The following is a 23,003-nucleotide window of genomic DNA, read 5'->3' as shown; positions in this document are numbered from 1 at the left end:
GTGTTGCTGGAAAAGGGTATCAGGAGTCCTCTGTGTCCTTACTGGGCAACCACAAGGACTCGTGTTGCAGATATCCTGTTGATCATTCCTGGATTCAATTTTAGCCTTTCCTGCTATCAAACCTAAAGCTTGTTTGTGTTTAGAATGTCATTATATACAACGACGACTCTAAATATTAGAATTCCGTTGAGATTGCAATTGTTCTGGAAAATGTAATCAAATTAGGGTGATGATTGGCCTGTATACTGCACATGTTAGTTATTTCTTGCATGAATTGACTATCAACTTCTGTGAAGAACTGTTAGTTTGTTAAGGGCATTGAAGGAACACAGGTCTTTGGGGAAGGATCTGGAAATATTTAGATTCTGTGGTTTTTATTTTAATCTCTTAAGGATCAGCTTGGACTAACAAGTTGTTGACAAGAACGAACAGATTGATATATTTGCATCTTTTACATTTCAGCTGATGGGTATTGAGCTTGGGGAAGAATATGGAGGAACTGGAGCTTCATTTTTTTCAATCATATTGGTAGTAGAAGAATTGGCCAAAGTTGATCCAGCTGTAGCTCTTCTATGTGAACTCCAGAATACACTAACAAATAAGTTGTTTACCACATATGGAACAGAAGAGCAAAAGAGAACTTACTTGCCCAGAGTCGCTAAAGATACAGTGAGTCAAAGTCTCACTTTACTAAACTGTAATATAATTTTTAGTAGTTAAGTAATGTTAGTGATTTTTTCAGTAACTAAGTGGATGACTGCAGCATTGGAAAATATGTGTGAACTTTGAAACACTGGTTAGAGCTGAGATCTGTGGTGATATAGGTACATCCTGTCATCAGTAGCTGAGAGGTAAAAGTGGAAAGGCATTTATTAGTTTCATTAAAATTTAATTTGCTGTGGAAAAGAACTTTAAAGCAGTTGACTTTGAGAGACGTAATTACACAGTGTTTCTATTCTTAATCTCCATATCTGAAACTTAGTTACTTTGATGCAATAGTTTAAAATGTTTGAATTTAAGAGACTTGTGCTTGTTTATAACTATTTTTGTTGCAGAATTTGTTATATGTTGTGCCTGTATGTTCAGTAAAAAATAAAATGAATTTTTCCCTTCAATTGACAGATAGGCAGTTTCTGTCTTTCGGAGGCTGGATCTGGCAGTGATGCTTTTTCTTTGAAGACTCGGGCTGAAAAGAAGGGAGACTACTATATTATCAATGGCTCAAAGATGTGGATTAGCTTAGCAGAACACGCAGGAGTTTTCTTTGTGATGGCAAATACAGATCCGTCCTTAGTAAGTTGCTAAACAATAGTTGCATTTCAGTGACAGCCGATTATATATGAAACTGGATTTTATATTAATAATCTGATGTTAAAGGTTAATATTCTTTGAACCTTTTCCTAGCTGACAGCTAAAATATTTAAAAATATTACCTTTAAAAATATTTTCCAACAAGAATTGAGAACTTGGTGAGCAATTTAATAAATTCCTCCCAACAGGGAAAATAAAAATGTCAGAATCATAATTGCCTAGATGAAGAGCACAGCATGCATTGGTATTATTCTGAGTAGTGGAAGAACAGATAGTCTAAGTCTTTCCAACCCTTCTGACTTAACTGACAAGTTGCTGTTGTTAGAAGGCAAAATAGAGCTTAGGCTACATGCACTGAAAACTAACAAGAATACAACAGCAAAGCTTGTTCAGGTAAAAAAAAATACTTAGCTGAATATGCATGTTTCATTTTGTCACCAATTTGGATATAGGTAGTAGATTCAGAAAAGTCAACTGCGGGCTTTAAAATGTACTATATCAGTATGGTAGAGTGATAATCAAATACAAAACGTAATTGTTTAAAACTTTTATTTATTTTTTAAATTTCTTCCAGTATCTCTTTCTTAAAAATTTAACTTGAAGATATTTATTTTTTAAATTAAAATTTCAGGTTTTGACTAAATAAGAAGAGGGGTTTTTCTTTCATTGTATCGAACAGTTGAATATCGTGTCACTTTCTGAGTTTTTGTTCATTTCTTCACAAGCTAGTGGGCGATTTGAGTACTGCATACAATGAAAATGTATTTGATAAGCCAGTTTCTATATTTGTTAACTGCTGTGCATTGTCTTATAATCTGGAGTTGTTTCTGTATTAGTGTAACATTTTAAAAATATATAATGCATTGTCTTCTTAGAGTTAGAAATTTGCTTTTAAATATTCAAGAAGGAGATTAAAAGTCAGTGCTGCTCAAAGATTAAATAACAGTTGACGTCAGTATAAATGAGAGAACAGACCAATGTAGAATTGTGTACTGAAATGTACACTCTGCACTAGCAGCTCCCATTTGGTGAGATGGGCTGTCATTGAGGTGAGATTGAAACAGCAGCCTTCTCTTTAATAAGAGGCAAACCCTTCCAGAAGAACCACAGGACTTTTCCTGCCTCTCGGTGTCACCCTCTTAGTGAGAGGAGGTGGGTGCTGTGGATGTTAGGGACAGGAAGAGCTGGAAACGTGGCCAGGAACACCTCACATTTCTGTCTCATAGACCTTGTTGTATGTTGCATAAGAGAGACTGCTGGGGTTCTGGCTGGGGGAAATGCTGAGGGAGCGAGAATGAGTGGTGGAGAGGAGGGAGAATTGGGAGTAAGAATTACACAGAGGGAAAAAGAGAAAGCGACAGCTATCAGGAATCACCATTCTCTACTTCAAGAATCTAGTTTAAGGCTTTAAAGATGTGAAGATTGTAAGCCTGTATGTAGGAGATGCCAGAATTTAGATTGGCTATACAATCTATGTGTTGTCACATGCATTATTTAGTGTCCTGTCCAAATCGTTATGTGAATACCAAATCAGCTCTTTGAGATTTTTGATTACAACCATCATAATGATTTCAGACTACTTTATTAATTATATTCCCACTACCTCTCTGAAGTGAAGAGACAGTGATATCAATGTTCTGCAAACTGGAATCACAAGGAGAATGTGTGCACCAATTCTGGGTGTTAGCTTAGGTCTGTTATAACACTGAGCGAGCAGCTGTGTGGTACTCGGTTGCCGACTGAGGTTAAACCACGACAAACGCTTACCGTTATACTGCACTTTGAATATTCAAGCAAAGTTCCCAGTGACTCCAGTCTCATCAGTCAGTGCTCTTACTTTGGACAGCCTTAAAAGGAAGAGTATACATGCAGCCTTCCATGAGAAGAGTAGCTGAAGTAATTGGGCTTAAGTAAAATCTTGCATCCTATAGAATCATCTGACATGGGTTTAGAGCCGTTATTCATTTGACCACTTTAGTCTAAAGATGCCCTGTGTCTTCTTGCATTCCGTTGTTTGACTGTGACATATGTTCCAACAGCAAGCAGTAACTTCACTGCACAGCAATAACTGGCTTTCCCAGTGATTTCCAGTACGGACAGGCACTACAGTCCTGTCTGTTTTATTTACATAATATCAGTCCCCTGCCTTATCAAGAGAACTTTTAAGGTTGTTCTGATGATGTTTTCCACATGGAATATTTTAATAGGAAGGTATCTCTGGCCTTTGTTAAACCATAATTAGCAGACATAGAGGGAACAGATGACTGTGCCAGTATTTTATTTCGTAATATAGTATTAAGCAGGTGTAAAATTTTGGTACTGGAATGAGATATTTAGACCACCATTTGTTGATTTTAGTATAAAAAACAGTTCTTGATTAATTTGTAATTCATCCTAGGGGTACAGGGGAATTACATGCTTCATAGTAGATCGCAACACAGAGGGACTACATGTAGGGAAGAAGGAGGACAAGCTTGGAATCAGAGCGTCTTCTACCTGCCCAGTAACATTTGAAAACGTTAAGGTAGTGTAAGTTGTTTAGCTATTGAAGCATAATTTGTGTATAATTGGAGCTTGACCATGTATAAGGAAAGAATGTTAACTAAATTCCCAATAGGTTTTTTTTCCTTAGACATACTGATTGTTTGGCATATTTTAACTTTTTCCTCCCTGTTCTTTCACAGAAGTCTTGAGGGGGGTTGGGTTTCTTAAATTTTGGTACAGTTTCTCTCAATCATCAGTTTATAATCACATGTATCAGGAAATGTTCTAATCGGATATTCTAGGAATCAAATGTCTGGTTTATGTTTTATGCCTTCACTTACGAAGAACATTAAATAAAACATGTATGGTGATTCACCTGTGAACGGTACTAGCAGTTGCAAAGCAGAATAGAAGAGGAATAATTGAGTGGTTTTATTCTTTAGGTTCCTGAGACCAATATCCTGGGACAGGTTGGACAAGGCTATAAGTATGCAATTGGAATGCTAAATACCGGCAGAATAGGTATCGCTGCACAGGTGGGTAATTTTGTTTAATACTGAATACAACCAGTATATAACTTTGAATTTGGATTGACATTTACAAAATATGTAAAGCTAATAAGAATAAACTATTTAGAAAATACTTTATTAAACACTAAATTGCCACTAGATGTCACTATTCTTGTATCTAAGTTACGGTAAAATACTGAAACAACTGTAAATGGTAAAATTCTCCTTTGGTGACATAAGCAATAGATTTAGAAAACATTACATGGCAATTAGTTTGTCTTTGGTGGTTAACTTGTTGCTACTGAAATATGTCAACATTTTTATCTTCCATTATGCAAATTTATTTTGCAAAGAAAACTAGCTTTGCAAAATATAACACACTGAAATGTATGATATTAATGCTTCCAACTGTGATTGTATGGGATTGCCAAATGTAACCTTATGCTAACTGATGTTTTCCCAACAACTTATTTTTAAAAGTCAACTTATTTTTAAAATAAATATGACTTTTTCTAGCAGAAGGGTCCTAGTTCATTGTTGTGTTTAAAAATTGCACCTTATGGCATCTTAGGGGAAAATATTTGCTGACCTTGGAGTTATTTCAAAATGTTGTGTTTTGTTGTAAATTCAGTTTGGATCTCAGATTCCTTCTGATTTCAGTGGAAATCAAGTTCAGCCCTATAATAAAATGACTTGTGACAAGTTTTTATATTTTTAGTTTACTTTTGAAAGTAATCTTTTCTTGCTTTCTACTTTGTTGTGCATGTAGTTGTGCTGTGTAATATGTCTGTACTACCAATCTCTGTTATCTCTTGCCCTAGTTTGCAAACAGACCAGAAGTAATAGTCCTTATGAAATTTAGACTTTCCACATGGCAGTATACTATACTATACTATACTATACTAAGCCAAATGGGTTGGCTTTTCCATCATTCCTAAAGATTGTCTGTGATTAAACTTTGTCTGATATGGCATTTAAAAACTAGGGCTGTGGGCCCTGTTGTTCCCGGAGATATAAATAATGTAGAGACTCTGGCAGTAAAATACATGGTCTGGATTTTACTCTTAATTACTCCAAGTTACGCTTATAACCTAATTAAAAGCTAAGGTCAGGTACTTGTTATATCTTAGTTACTACTTTCTTGGCACCTTCAAATGAAGAGAAATGTACTTGAATGTACAAGAACCGCAGTTCTAAAGCCCTGTAGTATTGAATTTAGTTTTGCAGTAGTAATAGTTTTAAAATATAATGAACACCTTATAAAATGTAATTTTTTGTGGCTATGAAAACAGTTTCAGATAGTTTTAGTGCAAGGTAGCTGCATATATTGTTACAGTTGCTGAAGTTGATATACTTGGTTCATCTGTAAGAATTTATGTAGGAAGGCAACAAATCTGATTAGCAGCAGACTATTATTTTCTTATATTCTTTTCCCACATATTTTCCTGTGTATTGTGGGTTTTTTTTCTAGAATCTTAAATGATTAAGGAGTAGATGTCTGAACCCAGTCAGAGTCATGTTTTTATGTTCTTGGGACCCTTGGCTTTTAGCTTAACACGTGGGTCTATCCAAAAATACCCATACACTATTGTACATCATTAGAAGTAGTTTGACTAAGCTGCTTGATGTGGCAGCTGACTGCCACGTTATAGAATCCTGCCTTGACTTAGAAAAGTTTTATGAGATTCCAATTTTACCATATACTGTTATCATGCTTTTTGGTAGTTCTTCATGCCACTCATTTCCCTTTTTTTATTTTTTCTTGTTTGATGCTTCCCCTAATCTAATTTCCTATCTTTGTTTTTCCTAGGAAAGAAACTAGGTAGAACGAATGCATTCAGATGGATGGTAGTTATATAATGAAACCAACTGATCTTACTTACTAATAGCTATATATTCCAAGATATATGAAAGGCAGGGTCCTTTCTTTACTATCTTGTTTGGAATGGAATACACTTCTCAAAATTTGGTAGTTAAAAAACCGTAAAACTAGTTTACTTTCCATATTTCATGTTTCTTTAGGCTAACAGATCAGACACTAGGGTAGATGCAAATTACTTCTTTATAAATGTTCATGTGTCGTTTTCCCAGACATTATCCTCCAAGATAACAACTGTGTTTTGCTGTCTTTGCTGCTGAGTGAAGAGAGTGTATGAAAAGACAGTGGGTCTTCTAAAATTGTTCTTTTGAGTTAGTTTTTTTCTAGAAAATGCTGGAACAAATGTTATCTCTCCTTCTACTATACTAATTTTCTAACTTCTGAAATAAATTGCTAATACGGATAGTCTGGTGTCTTCTATAAAATGAGAAATTATTTTCATTATGAAAACAGCTTTGAATAATCATTCAAATTATTTTTGCTTTAATAGTGTAATGTAGATCTATAGATCTTTAGATTACAGTAATTTTCCCATGTAATTAAGAATTTTGCCAGAAACACTTAATATTTATGCAACCACATTTGACCCATAACTTTTGTTCAAAAATTAGTGATAGTGTTTTCACAAATATTTTGCCTGTAGTAAGAAAGTTTCTTTCAAGAATGGAATAGTATGGAATAGGCTTATTCCTCGAAGTCTGGGGGTTTTTTTGTCCTAACTCACCTCAATACGTCTTATTTCTTACAGATGTTAGGACTGGCACAGGGGTGTTTTGACCACACGACTCCCTACACAAAGGAGAGAGTCCAGTTTGGGAAAAGCGTATTTGATTTCCAGGTACTTGTTAATGAACGCATGGGAAGTTTCCTCCAAGAGAGTAGTAGTTACCACAGAAGATGAAGTCAGTAAAATGAGTAATCTGATTTGCATAATTTGTGCTCCACCTTGTGTCATGTCTCTACTTCTCAATATTTGAGAAGAATTTTTCAAAAGAATTTCAGATGAGCATTCATCGGCCATGTAAAATATATAAATTCAGTGCTATGTGCCTTTACAAGTACTGTATAAATAATTTAAAATTTCAAAACATTATTAACATAACTCCTTTTCCTTGATACTGTATTCACTGCCTTTGAAAATAATACACATGGAACTCCTTTCTCTTCTGCTTTTAATATCACAGTATGTTGAATGTGTTCCAGTTTTTATACCCTTTCATGAGGTGTAGGGGAAGGCCTTTTTCTGGAGACACTAGAAATTATAAAAAGATGAGGAAAGCTGATTGAATTATTAGATTTCCTGTGTTATACAAAGACATTTAGTTTTCGTGATAATATCTGTATCTTAAAACGAAAAAGACTCTTTGTTGCAAAAATGATGTATAGTTTAATAAAGAAGATATATAATTGTAATTACTGTAGTAATTTTCTTGTTAAAAGAAAACTACATCTCAGATGAAGGGAAGGAACATTAGTACTACTCATAATTTATACAAATTTTAGGAAGCACCCACAGATATCTAGGAAATTATTGGAACTGCATCTTTTGAATGGGAAATGGAATTTCTAATTGCCGAATCATTTTGTTATTTTGACCTGCATATATATTTTTGCAAATTTTAGGGAGCAGTGTTAATGTTCTAATAAGATGAAAGATTCCATTGTGTTTTAGGAGCAAGTTAGACAACTAAATGTTCATTTTCAATCATCATGTTTGGGTCTCCTTAAATAAACCTATTCTTCTGTAATACCTACCATTTAGAGGTGAGCTCCATCACCTTCTTCCTTCCCTTTGAATCCATTCTTCAGTCACATTCTCTAGACTTTTATGCTGCTCCTAATTCTTGTCTCATGGTTATGGGACATGAGAAGAAGTGGTTGTCACCTTGGTATTTCTCCACTTTATTTAATAGGTACTTTTTTCAAGTTTTTCTCAGTTAAGCTCACAGCTTTGACCTACCCATGTCTCTGTAGTGCTGAGGAGACGTTAAGATTTGGCTGAAATTTTCCTTGATATTCATGGGTGCAAATAGGTTCATGTTGAACCCTCCTGTCCAGCCAGTCAGGCAAGAAGTTCCCCAGTACTCCTGAATCCAAGAAGAGGGAAGGAGAAAATGGGAGTGCAGTTCCTAAAAGGACTTTGGTGGCCCAGAGGTTTTCCAACATCCATGTCATAGATGCAGAGATGTGCAGACTTACTAGTCCATCTAGATTTTGTATTTTTATTTTAGAGTGTAGGTATGTTCCTTGGTGAAAAGAACGTTTTTTGCTAGAAATTCCAGTTGAGTACTGGAATTGCATAAGTACTGGTTCTGTCTGACTTGTGGCGTGCTGATTGCAGGGGATGCAACATCAGATAGCTCAGGTAGCCACACAGTTGGAGGCAGCAAGGTTGCTGACCTACAACGCAGCCCGTCTTGCGGAAACAGGAAGGCCATTCATAAAGGAGGCCAGCATGGCCAAATACTATGCTGCTGAGGTAACTTGCAGTTTCTTTATTCAGTGGATTTATTTCACTGCTGTTTAAACGTTTCTTCTGTTACTGAATGTATAACTTTTAATTCATGTTTGCTGTGAGATCTGTGGATGTACTTTTACCTTGTTTCTCATTCTCAGTCCGTGTACGGAATGTAAAGTAGGCCACCAAAGAATGAACTGCTCACACCCTTAAATAAAATTTTGAAAAACAAGCAACAACGTTAAAAGAGAAAGTAAATTAGTATTTTCACTCATTTAGAGAGATTTCATTCTCTCAGAATTCTCTTTTTGTGGCTGGAGAATATGGCATGGTGAGACTTCATTTGTGAACACTTCAACTCTGCTGGTCACAACTGTGAGTCTTAACATGATTCAAAACTGGATTGCTTCTGCCTCTTTGTAATTGCTGTCTTGTATACCGCTGCTAGTCTTTTTCATAGTGCAGCACGTGAACTATTGCAGTAATGGATAGTGAATTCTTGATGTCCTCTGATTTAGAAAAATGACATTTTTATTCTAAAATAACTTGCATAAATAAGATGAATTCAAAAATATCAGTCCTTCCTCTTCCCACTTGTTCTAGTTACTGCTTTAATTACTGTTTTGTTTTTGCTTTAAATAGCGACAAAGAATAAAATTTACTACCACCTGCATGAAGTTGCATCCTGAAATTGTAACTCTGAAGCTGTTTTCATAGGTTGCAACACTGACAACTAGTAAATGTATTGAATGGATGGGTGGCGTTGGATTCACAAAAAATTATCCGATAGAAAAGTACTATCGTGACTGCAAGATAGGTGAGTGATAGTTTCTTAACAAGTATTTCTTGTAGCATTAGTAGTATTAAAGTTTGAGGAAGAATGGCTATTTTTTTTAAGATGTTTTTTCCCTGAGACTGTAATCAACACTGATTCAAAGGCTCAGATATGGGAAGGTAAAACTTTTGTTATAAATATCTGTGTATGTAAGGCTAGTTAAAATGTTTAATTAGATACCAATAAAATACAAACACACACGTTGTGTCCCATTCTATTAAGAAAATTCCAGTTCAAAAAAATTGAAAATACTTTCTTTGGCTTTGAGATCTGAATCTCTGTGGAGTTTTATTTTCAAGACTTCCTTGTTTACCATTACAATCCTTGGACCTAACAGTTTGACATTTCTAACAATATTACCCTTTGACTTTTATTGCTGATAGCATTTGTAAATATTTAAATTTTGTTGGTTATTTATGAATTACTTTTCAGGAAAATGTCTTGTCATTATGTTGTACCTGCAGAAAAGTATTTTAATTGTTGCAGATAATAAAATATGAACATTTATGTAAATAATAATTTTCTAACTTGCTCAGTAAAGCTTCACTTCATAATTGTAAATGTTCTAACTGGACTGTTAGAACAAGATCTTGGTCTCTCTTCATATACTCACTGTAGGTTTATAGTCTTCTAATTTATTTTCTTCTGATTTCAGGTACAATATATGAAGGAACTTCAAATATCCAGTTGAGCACCATTGCAAAAAGTTTAGCACAGGAGTACTGAAACCATAAGGACTTCTTGACTGTTAACAGAAATTATTTTGCTAAACATTCATTGTGAATTACACATTTATTTGTAATTAAAAAAACCATAAAGAATACATCATCACAGACAAAATCATAAGGAAAACCATGAATTCCCCATTTCAGGACAGTGAGTAATTCATGCGAAATCGTGAATTCCACATGCAAATCGAAATCATGGGTTAAAAATATTTCTTTCTGCCTGAGACACTTCTAAGCTAACACATTGGCTGAAATTATTTTGTTGCTTTAGGTTATACAAACAGTGTATCTCCACTTTGAGATTTCAAAGTGAAAAGAAGCCAAATCTTTGGCTTGCCTGGTGTGAAAGGTTCTGTTAAGCCACCTGGGAGAAAGGACTCTACATGTGCTGCAGAACTGTTGCATGGCGTGAAGCTGCTGTTTGTTCGTGATGCCCTTTATTAGCATGGGGTACAGGTGAGGTATGTGGAAAGAGTAATGGTTTCCTCTCTTCCAGGTGGAGCGATGTCTGTGGAGCTGCTGTAATTGGAGTAATTTTTATAGCAGCCCTTAGTGTGTTCTTAAGTATATCTTGGTAATTAAGCCCTTCCAGCCCCAGTTTGTAGTACTGAAAGGTGGATACTATCTGCCTCCCTTTCCAGCCTTCTCAGCTGTTAAGGGTTTTAATCTAAGAGGCTATTTATAGTTCTTCTTTCATAAAAGGTTGAGTTGAAATCTTTGTGAAATGGGGTTAAAAAAGCTCTAGTAGTTGTGCAAAAGACAGAGATATAAGCTACGTAATAGGAATGCTGTGATACTACCTCACAGTGGCCTTTCCACGTTCAATGCATTTTACAAACTTTAATCCTCAGAGCCTTCCTGGGAGTTAGGGAGGGACTGTTAATTTGCAGCCCAGAAAACTCACTCATGGAAGTTAGTGGTTCTCTAGCAAAGTTTTTCTCCTTTTGAAAGAGTTTTTTCTTTTTTTTTTTTTCTTTTTGAGGGGGGGGGGGAGGGGGAGAAGTATTTGCTTTTTTATCCCTCTCTGTTTACTTTAAAATTAGACATTTTATTTATGGCAGAAACCTCTTCAGTGCTGGAGAACTAATTAACTAAGAATCAAGAGACGGAAAGCTTAATATATGAAAAATCATTATAATTGCTGTAATTGACAATTTGTTTTGAGTGGTTTTGGGAGGGAAGCGTTGGTTTTCTGGTTTTGGCTGACTTAGAAGAATCTCATTTTTAAAGCTTGCTAGTCACTGATGATTCACTTCTAGTGGAGCTTAGAATGTTACAGGCTGAGACTCCCAAAGGATTTTCTAGCAAAACTAGGGTAAATGACACTTAACAAGTATGAATTTGTAAAACAAGCAGGCTGCAGTGCCTTATACAAAGAAACAAGCAAGGAGGAAAAGCTCTATTAAAAAGTTTTCTGACTTTCTGTCATCTTCGAAGGGAAGTAACTACTTTAGTGAATTACTCCCCCTACATACACGCTTTGCCTGTTCATAGGCGAAGAATTGATGTGGTAATTATCCTTATGCCAATAAAAAAAGCCCCTCCCATATCAGTTTGATCAACAGCTTTGAGATTTTCAAAAATACAAGAGTAGGAGGGTAGACAAGATGATTTCTGAAGTTTTCTTCTAGCATTATTATTATTATCGTCATCATTATTATCATTATCATTATTAATGCATTTCAGGTTGTTTGCAGGCTTTCTTTCAGCTCAATTGAAATGGCTGGGGAGATGTTAGACTAGAATTAAGACTACAGACACCGCAACAGTTAACTACAGTTACTCTGCTCAACACAGTCTATCTGCGAGTCTAAAATGATCATAACCATACTACAAAATGCTTGAGTTAGCGTTGATTACTGTGATGAGTTGCGCTAATGTGAGGCAGTCCTTAGCTGCTGCGGTTTAGCCTGCTTTGCTAACATGAGTGTCAGCAGAGATCAGGTTTTGATTCATACTGTTTAATAGGTCCCCTCGTTTGAGATACTATCTTAGCTTGGCTTCTGCAGTTTTGCATGAGGCTAGGAAGTGAGTGGCAATACTTAACTGACTTAATATAGTGCTAAAAGCAGACCTACCTTCATGAAGGAAAGTGCAGAGCTCTTTGAAGGACGGACTGTTAAAGGCTGGATATCCAGGATTATGTAAAAGGACTATCTCTTTTTGTAGAACTGCGTCAGGTATCCATTTGAAAAAATAATGAGGAAAAAAATCAAAATCATGTGATTTCCTACAGTCTGAACTCAGATGCCATAGTCCAGGAAACAACCTGAACAACCTCATCAGCTACTCAACAGTTCTTCTCAGAAAAGCAAGGTCAAGTCTTTAACTAATGTTACAGCTGTAAATATTTCACGTGTCTCAGTTCTATATGCTGTATTCTGTACACAGTAACTTTTGAAAGAAATTTATGTATTGTATTTGACTTTTGTCTACAAAATTCTGTGGAGGAATATGCGTACAAATTAATTATAACCACTGAGTTTCTTTTATAGTTGTTTTAAAAGGGCACATACCACTGTGGAGAGCATTGGCTATTCTGGTCGCCGACTCTGGCAAGAATTAACTTGTTTCATCCCCTTAAGTCTGATTCCATTGCTGCACTAACACAGACGTTGGTTCAGCAATAAGATGGGCTGTGCTGTTGTCCAGGAGCTGTTAAGAGCTGAGCTGCCTGTGCTCCCCACCCCGTTCAGTTTGGGACAGGCATTTATGGATTGTCATAAATTGCATTTCTACATTTGGCACTGTGAGCACAGGGCTGTTGACGGTGGCTGGCAGCACCAGTAGGTGTAGGGCTGCAGAGCTGGCGTTGTGAACACTATGAGGCTTTCTGTGCTAATGGCAGGACTCAGAGTTGCTTTATACACCGTATGCATTTATATTAGTGAGTTTTCCCTTTATATGCCCATAGTCAGCCCAGTCAATCTAGTCTATTGCCCTGGAACAGCATTTTCAGTATCAAATGGGCTCCCACAGTTAGAAGAAAAGACCTGTACTGAGAATGTATTAAAAGTGCCTGAATTTTATATTTGACTTGATACAGTGCTAATCCTGTACATCAGGTGATGGTTCTCTAATAATCTGTCATTTTAAATTGTGTCCTAGATCTTGCGATTTTTGTACTGGGAGAGAATGAATGTATCTTCTATCAGGTTTCTTTAGTATTATTGTGGTTTGTGATAAAGGTCTGAGGCAGGTTTCCACAGAAAGGTTTAATTGCTACATGGGAAATACTCAAATACAACATTTTATATAATGTTTTCCGTGTTGTTGTTTTTTCTTTCATATTTTCTTTTCCCCATATAAAGATTGTGTTAGAAAAGGCTTATGTGAAATATAAAGTAATTGTTCACTGGGAGCCTTTCACTATGTAAAGAATTTTCTAATTAACATGTTATTGCATTTCCATTTAGAAATCTTTTGGTGAGAGACACATTTCAAGTTCTTCCTACCAAGCTAAGCTCGATTTGAAACACAGGCTGGTTCGAAAGCAGCTGTGTGACTTTCCTGAGCTTGCTTATTGAATACATGAAAGCTGAAGAAACGTTTTTCCTCAACCCCAGAATGTATTCAGTGTACCACTGTGATAGATCTTCTCCTAAGAGAATTACATGAAAGTGGTTAACAGCTACCAGAAATATCATAAATATTTACCCGTTCTGTTATCACAGTGCAAACTGTTGGCAGAGGCACAAATCAAGTGAGCTGACGAGCAGATGAACATGTATTGTGTGATTCCCAAAGAATTTTCACGTGATTTGTCATTTTATATTGTATTGAAATACAGTCATTGCAGAGCGTTTTGCTAAGAGTTGTCTTCTCCTCTGAAGTATAACTCTTTGGTCTAGGTCCAGGTGAGAGAGCATGGCTGGAAGTCTTACTCTTCTGGATTTGACTGTCCAGAGTTACGTAGCGTGGTTGATTGTACACACAGATGAGAGGATACAAGAGGTCTTTCTGAGCCCACACCAGAGACGGTCAAGCATCAATGCATAGTGAATTCAGAGTTCCACGCTAACAAATAGGAATTACAGTAATTATTTCAGTTAAATATGCCAGTTGTAAGATCAGTCGCCATAATTAACAAAGTCCAGCTTAGCAGCATTGAGGGAATTTCTCATTATCTGATACTGGAGACATTATTAAGCTGCTTTGAAATCTTGGCGTTTATTATCCTCTAAAAATATTCTGTTCATGTGCAATAACTGTCTAATACATTAGATGACTAGAACTAACCACTGTGATTCCTAATAGCTTGTTTCGTAGGTCAGAGCATTCAAATGTTGATTTGTATTGGTATATTAATGTTCAAAAGAACATGCAATGTATAATGTAACATTTTTTCTGATAAAATGCTTTAAAATATAAATCAAAAATATGTAAGGCAGCAATAGTAGCATTTTTATATATTCTTCTTTCAAGTTCATTTACATCTTTCTGAAACTATTCTTCCTCTGTGTGTCTTACTAGCTGTAGAGCTACTAATACTGTAAGACTATACATATAAAGAAATCTGAAGGTCACTTCTCTAAAGATCCTAAAGAAAAAGCACTCCCACCTGACAGAAAGCTGTGTCAATAGCTAAGTAACCAGCACTTGCAGAACTGGGTTTATTTAATATATACAATGAGGACTTCTGAACATGCAGAAACATGTTCATCAAACATTTTGCAGGGATCTCTGAAGAACGGAAAGCTATTACAAGCTGTAACCACTCTCTTACAAAAAAAAAAAAAAAAATCGAATAGCAACAGGAAAACCTAAAATACAGCAATAAATCCCCAACTTCCACAGTATAAGCTTGTGTATTTGTGGGTCACCTAACCAGGAAATTAGCATATATGGTCTGAAAAGTAAATTCTGCTCTCTAACCAGCAGGTCTGGAGGTCTGCTGACAGTCTCTTTGAAGTGTTGCACAAACCATTGTCACAATTTGGGACAGTTTTAAAAACATCTGTTACAAATCACCAGATAAGGCAGGGCTGGACTGCTTTGGGTAGGTTTTACAGAGGAGAGAAATCAACTTGCAGACATTAGCAAGACTTAAAATGAGCTTCGCTTCATCTGTAACGATGGCTGGAGGGTCATGGTGGGAAAGTGCTCACCGGTGGGAAGAGCCGAAATGGAGTGTTACTGCTTGTTTGGTTTAGGGCCAAATGCAAGTTGGCAGATCAAGAAATGCCTTAATGTTTGCCAGCTATGAGACGACTTTCTTTCCTAGTGTAGAGAGAACGAAGGGAAGAGTGGAGCTGCAATATGATGGGTTCATGTCGAGTTTGTATCCCGTGCCTCTCTGGATCCTGTAAGTTTGATTGTTTTGGTCTTGAAAAGTTTCCATTTTGGAGGCTGCAGGTGGTCTCTGGTGGGGTCTCCACTTCGTAGGAAACAAGAAGCTCTGATACACACATCCAGAGCTGATGTCCTCCTGGTTGAGGGGTTGTTTCCTGCCTTCTCTTACGAGACAAGACTTTTAAATGATGACCCACCCATCAGATGAACAGAACAATTTTCTGATCATCCTTTTCATCTGGTTAGTTTGCTGCAAGTTTCTTGGATATTTTTGGGCTGAGTTATTTTCTAGGACATGCCGCAAGATTTTTATATTCACTATTTTGCATCTTTAATATGCAAATTAAATGCAAATTTTTCAATATAACCAGAGCAGTCATCCAGTTTTAATTTGACTGTGTCGCTGAGGTTTTCTGCCTTTGTTTAGATGGTACCTAAAGACATGATGATTACATTTTAGAAAGACACTAGTTTCTCTGGATATTTTTTTATCTGTAGGGATACAAAAAGCAGAGACTGTGAAAGGTTAAGAGTCCCAGAAGCTGCAAATGTTATTTATGCTAAAAAGCATTATCTGATATAACTTTGTTTATGGAGTTACTGTATCATGCACCCAACACCAGCTAAAGGACCAGCTGAAGCGAAAAAGCCAACTTTGAAGTGATACTAAGTTACAGGCACAACATTTTGCCTTTTTTTTTTTTTTTTTTTTTTGCATTTTATCTGGTAGAGAACAGCTTTGTGTCAACTCTGCTAAACTGACCTAAAAATAATTGAGGAATAATTTGGAAATTAAGGTTCTGGAAATGTAGTTAAATACTGAAAAGCTCTGTAGAACTTGTTTTGTTAATGGAGCTGTTGCAGATATAGCTGGTACAGAGCAAATGTGTTTTAGTGGAAAAGCTGATGTTGTTTGTTTTAGGAAAGAAAATGTTAGACATTCTGTTGCTGAGATGGAGAATGTTTACACACCAAATGTAGCATTTGCTCCAATTGTTCCCGTAAGAATTGAGGCAAAGCACTTTTTTCAGCTCAGGCACTTTTTGAACTTTGAAAATGTTTTATGACTCCCTATTATGTACTAGAAGATGGTAATATGATATGAAGGCTGTATTTACGTTCATAGTCTTCCCCATGTTCAGAGAAAAATTCCTTGTGTTCCACTGTATGATTTTTATCAAACGCAAACTGTTATGCTGCCGCCTTAAATTCCAGATTACTTTGGTCTTCTCAATGTCTGTCCAACCAAGCTTTAAAAAAGTAATTTTCTCAGTTTAATTGCTGCAATGTCTACATTTGATTGATATGGCAGGTTTTTTTGATTGTTACTTGAATAATAAAAGTAAGATTCAGAAAGCTATTTGTCATAAAATATATTTGACTGCCATGCAGGATTCAGTTTCCAAGGTCCAAAGTAAGGTGCAGCAGTAGGTCTTCCATTTTATACTACAAGTATTTTACCTCTACTGTCCTTTGACTTCAGTGATTCAATTTGCAGAGATAAACAATTCTCTGGAGGTAATATAGCTTGTCATTATTTAATAGTTATTTAAAATGTGCCTTGTTACCCTTGTGTAAGAATCTGGGCCACAGGAGAGTTGTGGTTGTCCTCTAATTCTTTAGGGGGCTGACACAGCACTGGGTTAAAGCACCCAATGATGGTGTCTCAGACTATTACAATTTAATAGCCAACTTTCTCTATACTGCTGCTCCTATTTAGAAGTGTCCAAAAATCTTTTTTTTTTTTTTTAACTGTAAAAACCTTCTGGCACTGAATTACATCTATTTCTTGACTGAAACATATCTGCTCTATGCTAACCTCATTATCCAGGAATGATTTCTAGAAGAGGAAGTGAAGAATAATTAAATCATTCCTAACTGAAGGAAATGCTTCGCAGAACTATGCAAATTCCAATTTGGCCAAGATGCTGTGGTTTCATATTCTATTTCTGGGAAGGGCAGAGGGAGAAGCAGTTAGTTTTGGAGTTATGGATAGCCAGGTTCTGGCTTCATTTTTCTCTCTTGCCTCGAGATGAGAGCGTGCTGGGACATCCCTGTTCAGGAGGGAGCACAGTACCTGTTATCGCCTGCTTCTCAGTACCTGTCCTGCTGTAAGTGCTTGTAAATTAGACTTGCTGCAAGGTCATCTGCTTTGGTTGACACTTGCCGAGATCCCTGAAGTGGGGTGTTTTGCCTGCGTGCAGAATCAGGGCTCAGCCCTCATCTGAAGTAGCAACTTCTCTGCAGTGATGTGCTGCCCTGGCAGCCAGGTAGGAGGGGATGGAGCCGCTTCCCCCTGCTTCTCAGCCTGCGATACAGTGCCTAGAAAAAAAGGAGGATTATATTTTGGAGTAAAAAAATGAGATTCCTGTGTGTGCGCTCAGCAGGAGTGCCTGAGGGAGCCCACGGGCTGGGCACAGCCTTCCCGGGGCTCCAGGGCTCATGTCTTTAGATTTTCACATTTTTCCATCTGCAAATCTCACTCTTACAAGGTTTAAGGCAAAAAGGGGGGGGGACAAAAAAACCCTAGCTATTTTTACGTGGGAATGTTTGCAAATACATTAGTGATGTGTAATTGAATTATTAACTGGGAAAAATAAAATTAGAGTGCTGGAAGAATGGCTTTTCAGTGCCCCACAACATTTGTCTTTCAAGGAATCAAATTTCTAAAATGAGTTCTGCATTCAAGAAATCCGCTTAGAATTAACAACATATGTCCTACTTTTCCAGCTTTTTCTTTAAAAGTTACATATTATAATAATGAAGTGCAAATAGCAAACTTCAGTGATTTGCAAAAGGTACCAGCCTTGCGTCTTTTCTAAACTGGTTGATTTATGTGCTGTTTGCTGTTTTTGAGAACACAAAACAATTAATTTATGTGTGAAAAGAACAGTGAATTAATCCTAGAGAGCCCTGGAGCCTTTAAAGACCTGAATCATATGTTGAGCTCGTTTAAAACTTGCATAAGAAATTAATGTAGAATAAAGCCCTTTAATTTGAAAAGTGCATCTATAGTAGGTGTCCCTAGGATATCTCCTGGATCATTATTCAGAAAGGTTAAGGAGGACTTTATTTTTTTCTTTCTTTCTTTTTTTATATTCAGTATGTATTTTCCAGTTTGCAGCTCAACATGGTGCATTTCAACTTATAAAGAGACCGAGATTTTAAAAAGAAACGGGGAGCTTTTTATTCACCTTCCACTTAATTTCCTTGCTGCCTTGCCAGTCCCAGCTTAATGAATGTAATTGCTACCTTTGATGAAAATACTATTATCAAGATCACACATTACATTGGAAAACAGTTTTTCTTTAAACACAGCTACTGCAGTCTCTAATTATGCATGTAACAAGTGGCTCCCGAACAAAAGAGCATGTTGTCTACAATTGCTAGGAATTGGAGCAAGGCAAATTTGAACAAAGAACAGATTAGATTTGCTCCATGCTCCACAAAGCCCATTCCCCTGATTAATTTCCTGCAAAAACTAAAACAATTCTCTCTTAAAAGAAACTAACCCTCATCCCCAGAATGATGCATATGCCATTTTTGTCAATCTATATGATGATAATGGCTACAGATTTAAATTATTAACTATTAGATGTAGTAAAATGGGAAAGCTCTTTTATAAACTTACCTTTTCATATGTAAATAAGCAGTACAAGGACTTAAGGAACAAAAAACTGACTTTTCTGTGGAAACGAGGAGCAAGAAAGCACCCAGTAACTGAAAGTCTGAATTGTGCATGTTTCATCCAATTATTTTGTCAGTTTACTCTGCGCTCCATATTCTGCACAGGCACTGCAGCAAGAGTATCAGGTCTCCTAACGTGATGTTGGGTTTTGCAAGAATGGCATATTTGAGGGCTGCTTCCCATTGTGCGCACCTTGAGGAGAGTTCTTCTGAAAAGGGTTTAATTTAATTCTTAAAACAAGCGATTTTGTCAACAGGATTTAACGAGTCAAAATCAGAACTGGAAATACATTTTGCTATTAGTCCATGGAAAAGCAGGCAGACACCGGTAAAATTTTGAATTAGTACTTGGCCGCTGATAAAATCCTGCGATACGGATTGAATTGTTTTTTGTATTACTAATACAAGGAATTAGTCACAGCAATTTAGAACATAGTGTTATTTTTCATTCTTATTTCTATTGATCTAGGATCCCTAGCTGTGGCCCATCGTATAAGATGCATAATAAACCCCAGTTATCTGGGTAAAAGCAAAAAAAAAAAAAAGTTCTGCTTCAAAGCGTTTACAGGATTGGATGTGGACTAATGTAAACATGTGTCTAGATTATTTTTAAGAAAAATTGGTGAGCAGAAGCAGCGTACTGGTAAAAAAGCATACCTAGCCCTGGATCCTCTCGCTTGCTCTAGTGAAAATGCTTTGTTCCTCCAAGCAAAGTCAGATTAGTCACATAAGAACTGGTCCTGCAGCTGTAGTGATGGTGGTGTCTGCTCGGCACTGTTCTCTGCCAGGCTGAACCCAAAGTCCCTTTACGTGTATTACACACTGCAGGTCTTGGTTCGGTTAGTCTGGGCTTCAGCTTTTTGGAGGAAGGTGTTTTGAATGGTGTCCTCTCTGCCACCAGAACCTCTGCCTGGCTAGGCCATAGACACTAGCATCTCTGAAGTCTTCCAGTGGCCAAAGCCTTCAGTGCAGTTGAACAATGAAGTCTATTCAGGGACTCACTGGTGCTGAAACAGTTAAAACTAAATGCGTTCTCTGTCATAAGCCTATCAAAGACATAAGGTGTTGAGGCCTCTGTATAGTTTTAAAATACAGTGAACTATATCTTAATAGGGTTGGTTTATACTCTTGAAATTTGGATTTCTAAGCAAGACACTGCTGAGAAATCTCCCAAGTTTCACAGCTATTGCCTGCACTCCCAGTCCCTTTACATAAAGCAACGTCTCTTCATCCACGATGTATTTTAATGACTGTGTATCTATAAGTCAGCTCCACCCCTGCACCGCTCTGTGATGTCTAGTTCAGGTCTCTCCTAGACTGATTAACTCTGGTCTGTAGTGTTATGCTTGAAATAGGAGATGCTTCCTATGCTGGGATGACAATATTATGCAGTGTAACGCAGGACCATAAGACGCAGCAGAAGAGAAATGATTCTAAAATTAATGATGTGCAATGGCCAATAATAGGTTCCTCACTGTGAAGCTATTTTGCAAAAGAATGGCAGGGAGGGAAAGGAAGAGAGATACCAATTCTATTTTTCAAATGAATATTAATTGTGAGGATTTTTCTGAGTATCCACAGCCCTTCCTCTTCCTTGGGACTCATCCTGCAAGGTCCTTTGGCCTCTTGTTCTCATATTGCTGGGGAATGAAGGCCACGTGGAAACTTCCAGGACCGAGTTATGAGTGCTTTCAGTAAGGGCAGGCTTTGCCAGTGCTGGGGAATTCAGTGCTGTTGGAGCTGCATTGCAGCAAACTTGCATGGGCAGTTAGAAGCTACCTCCTGCAGGCCTGCATGGTTTCTCATACTTCTCTTTGTGGCTACGGACTCAGGAAAACAACTTACAAGCCTGTATGCTTAGGAAATTTAAATTCTACCTTTTTAGAATATCAGCTAAACGTCAAAGAGTGGTGTCAACTGGCCAAGGTCAAAGGATTAAGAGAGTCTTAAATAATTTTTTAAAACCTACAAAGGTCCCAGTCTTCCAGCCTGTCATTTCAAAAGTGACTTACGCCGCGTGGGATGTGCGTCCGTCCCACTGGACGTTGCAGGGCTGGGGCTGCTGAGCTCTGATGTCTCATTCAACACGCAGCAAATCATAAGGAGCTTCTTTCTGAGAAGGAAAGATAATAACAGACATGTTGTGTTAGTGCCAGCTGTGGAGAAGTGAGGTGGCAGAGGTATGTGTATTAGCAGCCTACTTTTTTCTGCATAATAGCTTCCAGGGTCTTTGTATCCTCATGTCAATGCAGAGATCAGGAGGACAATCCTGCCCCTGTTATACCTGTCATTTATCCCTTCCCAGTCACTAAAGGTGCTTTATTTGCAGACTGTCACAGTTCTTCCCAACTCACATTACTTGCAGTTAATACAAAATCTTTAAAATGTACCCTGCAGATAAGAAAAAAAAAAAAAAACAACAAAAAACCACCCTCATAATTTTCCATGTGGATAGAATTAATCAAGATGTAATTATGACACCAAATGAAATTACTTAGAACATCATAAAATCCTTGTTCATCTCAGTGTCAGTATCTTTAAGAAACTAAATGTAAGAAAATTTAAGTCCTTTCTGTGGAAATTAAAATCCTTTCTGTTTCTAGACACTTTTTCTTGAGTGTTTCAGATACCATGGGTCTTCTGATGATGGGACCACTGCAGAGCCTGCACTGGTGGAAAAGAAACCTGAGAACAGCCCTATATTTTTGAGGCTTCTAGCTGCAAATGTCAGTGACAAAAAGGAACAGGATTACAATCACTGCCTGGGGAAGCTGGAGAACAAAATCAATATATTTAGAAAAACCATAATTACTTGTGGTTTAGTTCCTTGTCTTCCCCAAAACAAGTTGAAAGTAACCTCATGAGTTTGGGGAAACATATTTGTGTACTTTTCTGAAGAAGTGTTACGCTGTGAGTTTTCCTCCTTTTAGAAACTAATCCATTGTTCCCTGCAGTGGGTATTAGGTTCTTGTTTTACTGTAGCGTTTAATGCAGCACACTGTAAAAAGGCTGGCTGGAGAGAAGACGTGGCACTTGGACAGCACGAATATATATCCCTTCATCACACCATCCCCGCTTAGGTCTCGCATCAGCCAATTTCAGAAGTTTAGCACAATTGCTAGTGTAACCCCCAGATCCGTAAGCGTTCTTCCAGGTGTAATGTGGCACCTAATAATGCATTTTTTTAGCATAGACGTCGTCTGGAATAAGCATTAATTCACAGGTGCCTTCATAGCCCCTACTGCGGTAGTTGTTTGGGGATGCAGGAGAGGTTTCTCTTGGCGTATGATGCACGTGCTGATTGCTGCGGAGGAGCTCAAGCCTTGTACCTGTCAGCATCGGTTGTTTTGTATAGGCAGATCAAAGCAGGAACTTGCAAACTCAAGTCCCGAAGCCTGCACCTGGTGCTACAGTGACTGGAAAGCAACCAGCCCCATTCCCCAGGCAACCTCCTGTTTCTGTACGAAGTCCTCCTCGGTCAAAGGGTAGCTCTGCTCCCTCCCTTTGCACAGGCACACATGGTAGCAGGACGTCTGTGGTGACCACAGACTGGGATCTAACTATGATACAGCCAGTGGTGGGGCAGGGTGGGAGACTCGGGACGTCCCTTCGAGGGAGAGGGACTCACAAACAGTGGATCAAAGAGGATTGTACAGAAGTGACAAGGAGGAGGCATCTAAGTGAGCTTGTATCCAGCTCAGCCTGCTTCCCTTCTCCATCAAGTTCTTAAAATAGAGGAGGGGACAGATCTTGCACCTGCTTTTAAATAACCTCAGTGCAAATAATGTCTTTGCTTATAAATAATCTCAGTGCAAATGCA

General features: G+C 37.4%; 1 protein-coding gene across 1 annotated transcript in view; it reads left to right on the top strand.

Moving 5' to 3' along the window:
* The window catches only part of ACADSB (acyl-CoA dehydrogenase, short/branched chain), a 29,422-nt gene that overhangs the window by 1,565 nt on the left and 4,854 nt on the right, over nucleotides 1–23,003 (top strand). Inside the window, exons 3-10 of the mRNA XM_009325876.1 lie at nucleotides 463–669; nucleotides 1,123–1,293; nucleotides 3,710–3,835; nucleotides 4,239–4,331; nucleotides 6,932–7,021; nucleotides 8,525–8,662; nucleotides 9,359–9,458; nucleotides 10,132–11,156. Coding sequence (XP_009324151.1) covers nucleotides 463–669; nucleotides 1,123–1,293; nucleotides 3,710–3,835; nucleotides 4,239–4,331; nucleotides 6,932–7,021; nucleotides 8,525–8,662; nucleotides 9,359–9,458; nucleotides 10,132–10,202 — 996 coding nt within the window. The 3' untranslated portion in view covers nucleotides 10,203–11,156. The remainder of the gene's footprint in view (nucleotides 1–462; nucleotides 670–1,122; nucleotides 1,294–3,709; nucleotides 3,836–4,238; nucleotides 4,332–6,931; nucleotides 7,022–8,524; nucleotides 8,663–9,358; nucleotides 9,459–10,131; nucleotides 11,157–23,003) is intronic.

Source organism: Pygoscelis adeliae, unplaced genomic scaffold (assembly GCF_000699105.1).
Source record: "Pygoscelis adeliae isolate BGI_AS28 unplaced genomic scaffold, ASM69910v1 Scaffold4, whole genome shotgun sequence".
Classification (NCBI taxonomy): Eukaryota; Metazoa; Chordata; class Aves; order Sphenisciformes; family Spheniscidae; genus Pygoscelis; species Pygoscelis adeliae.
The sequence above is the reverse complement of the archived record's forward strand: the minus strand, read 5'-3'. Positions and strand labels throughout refer to the sequence as shown.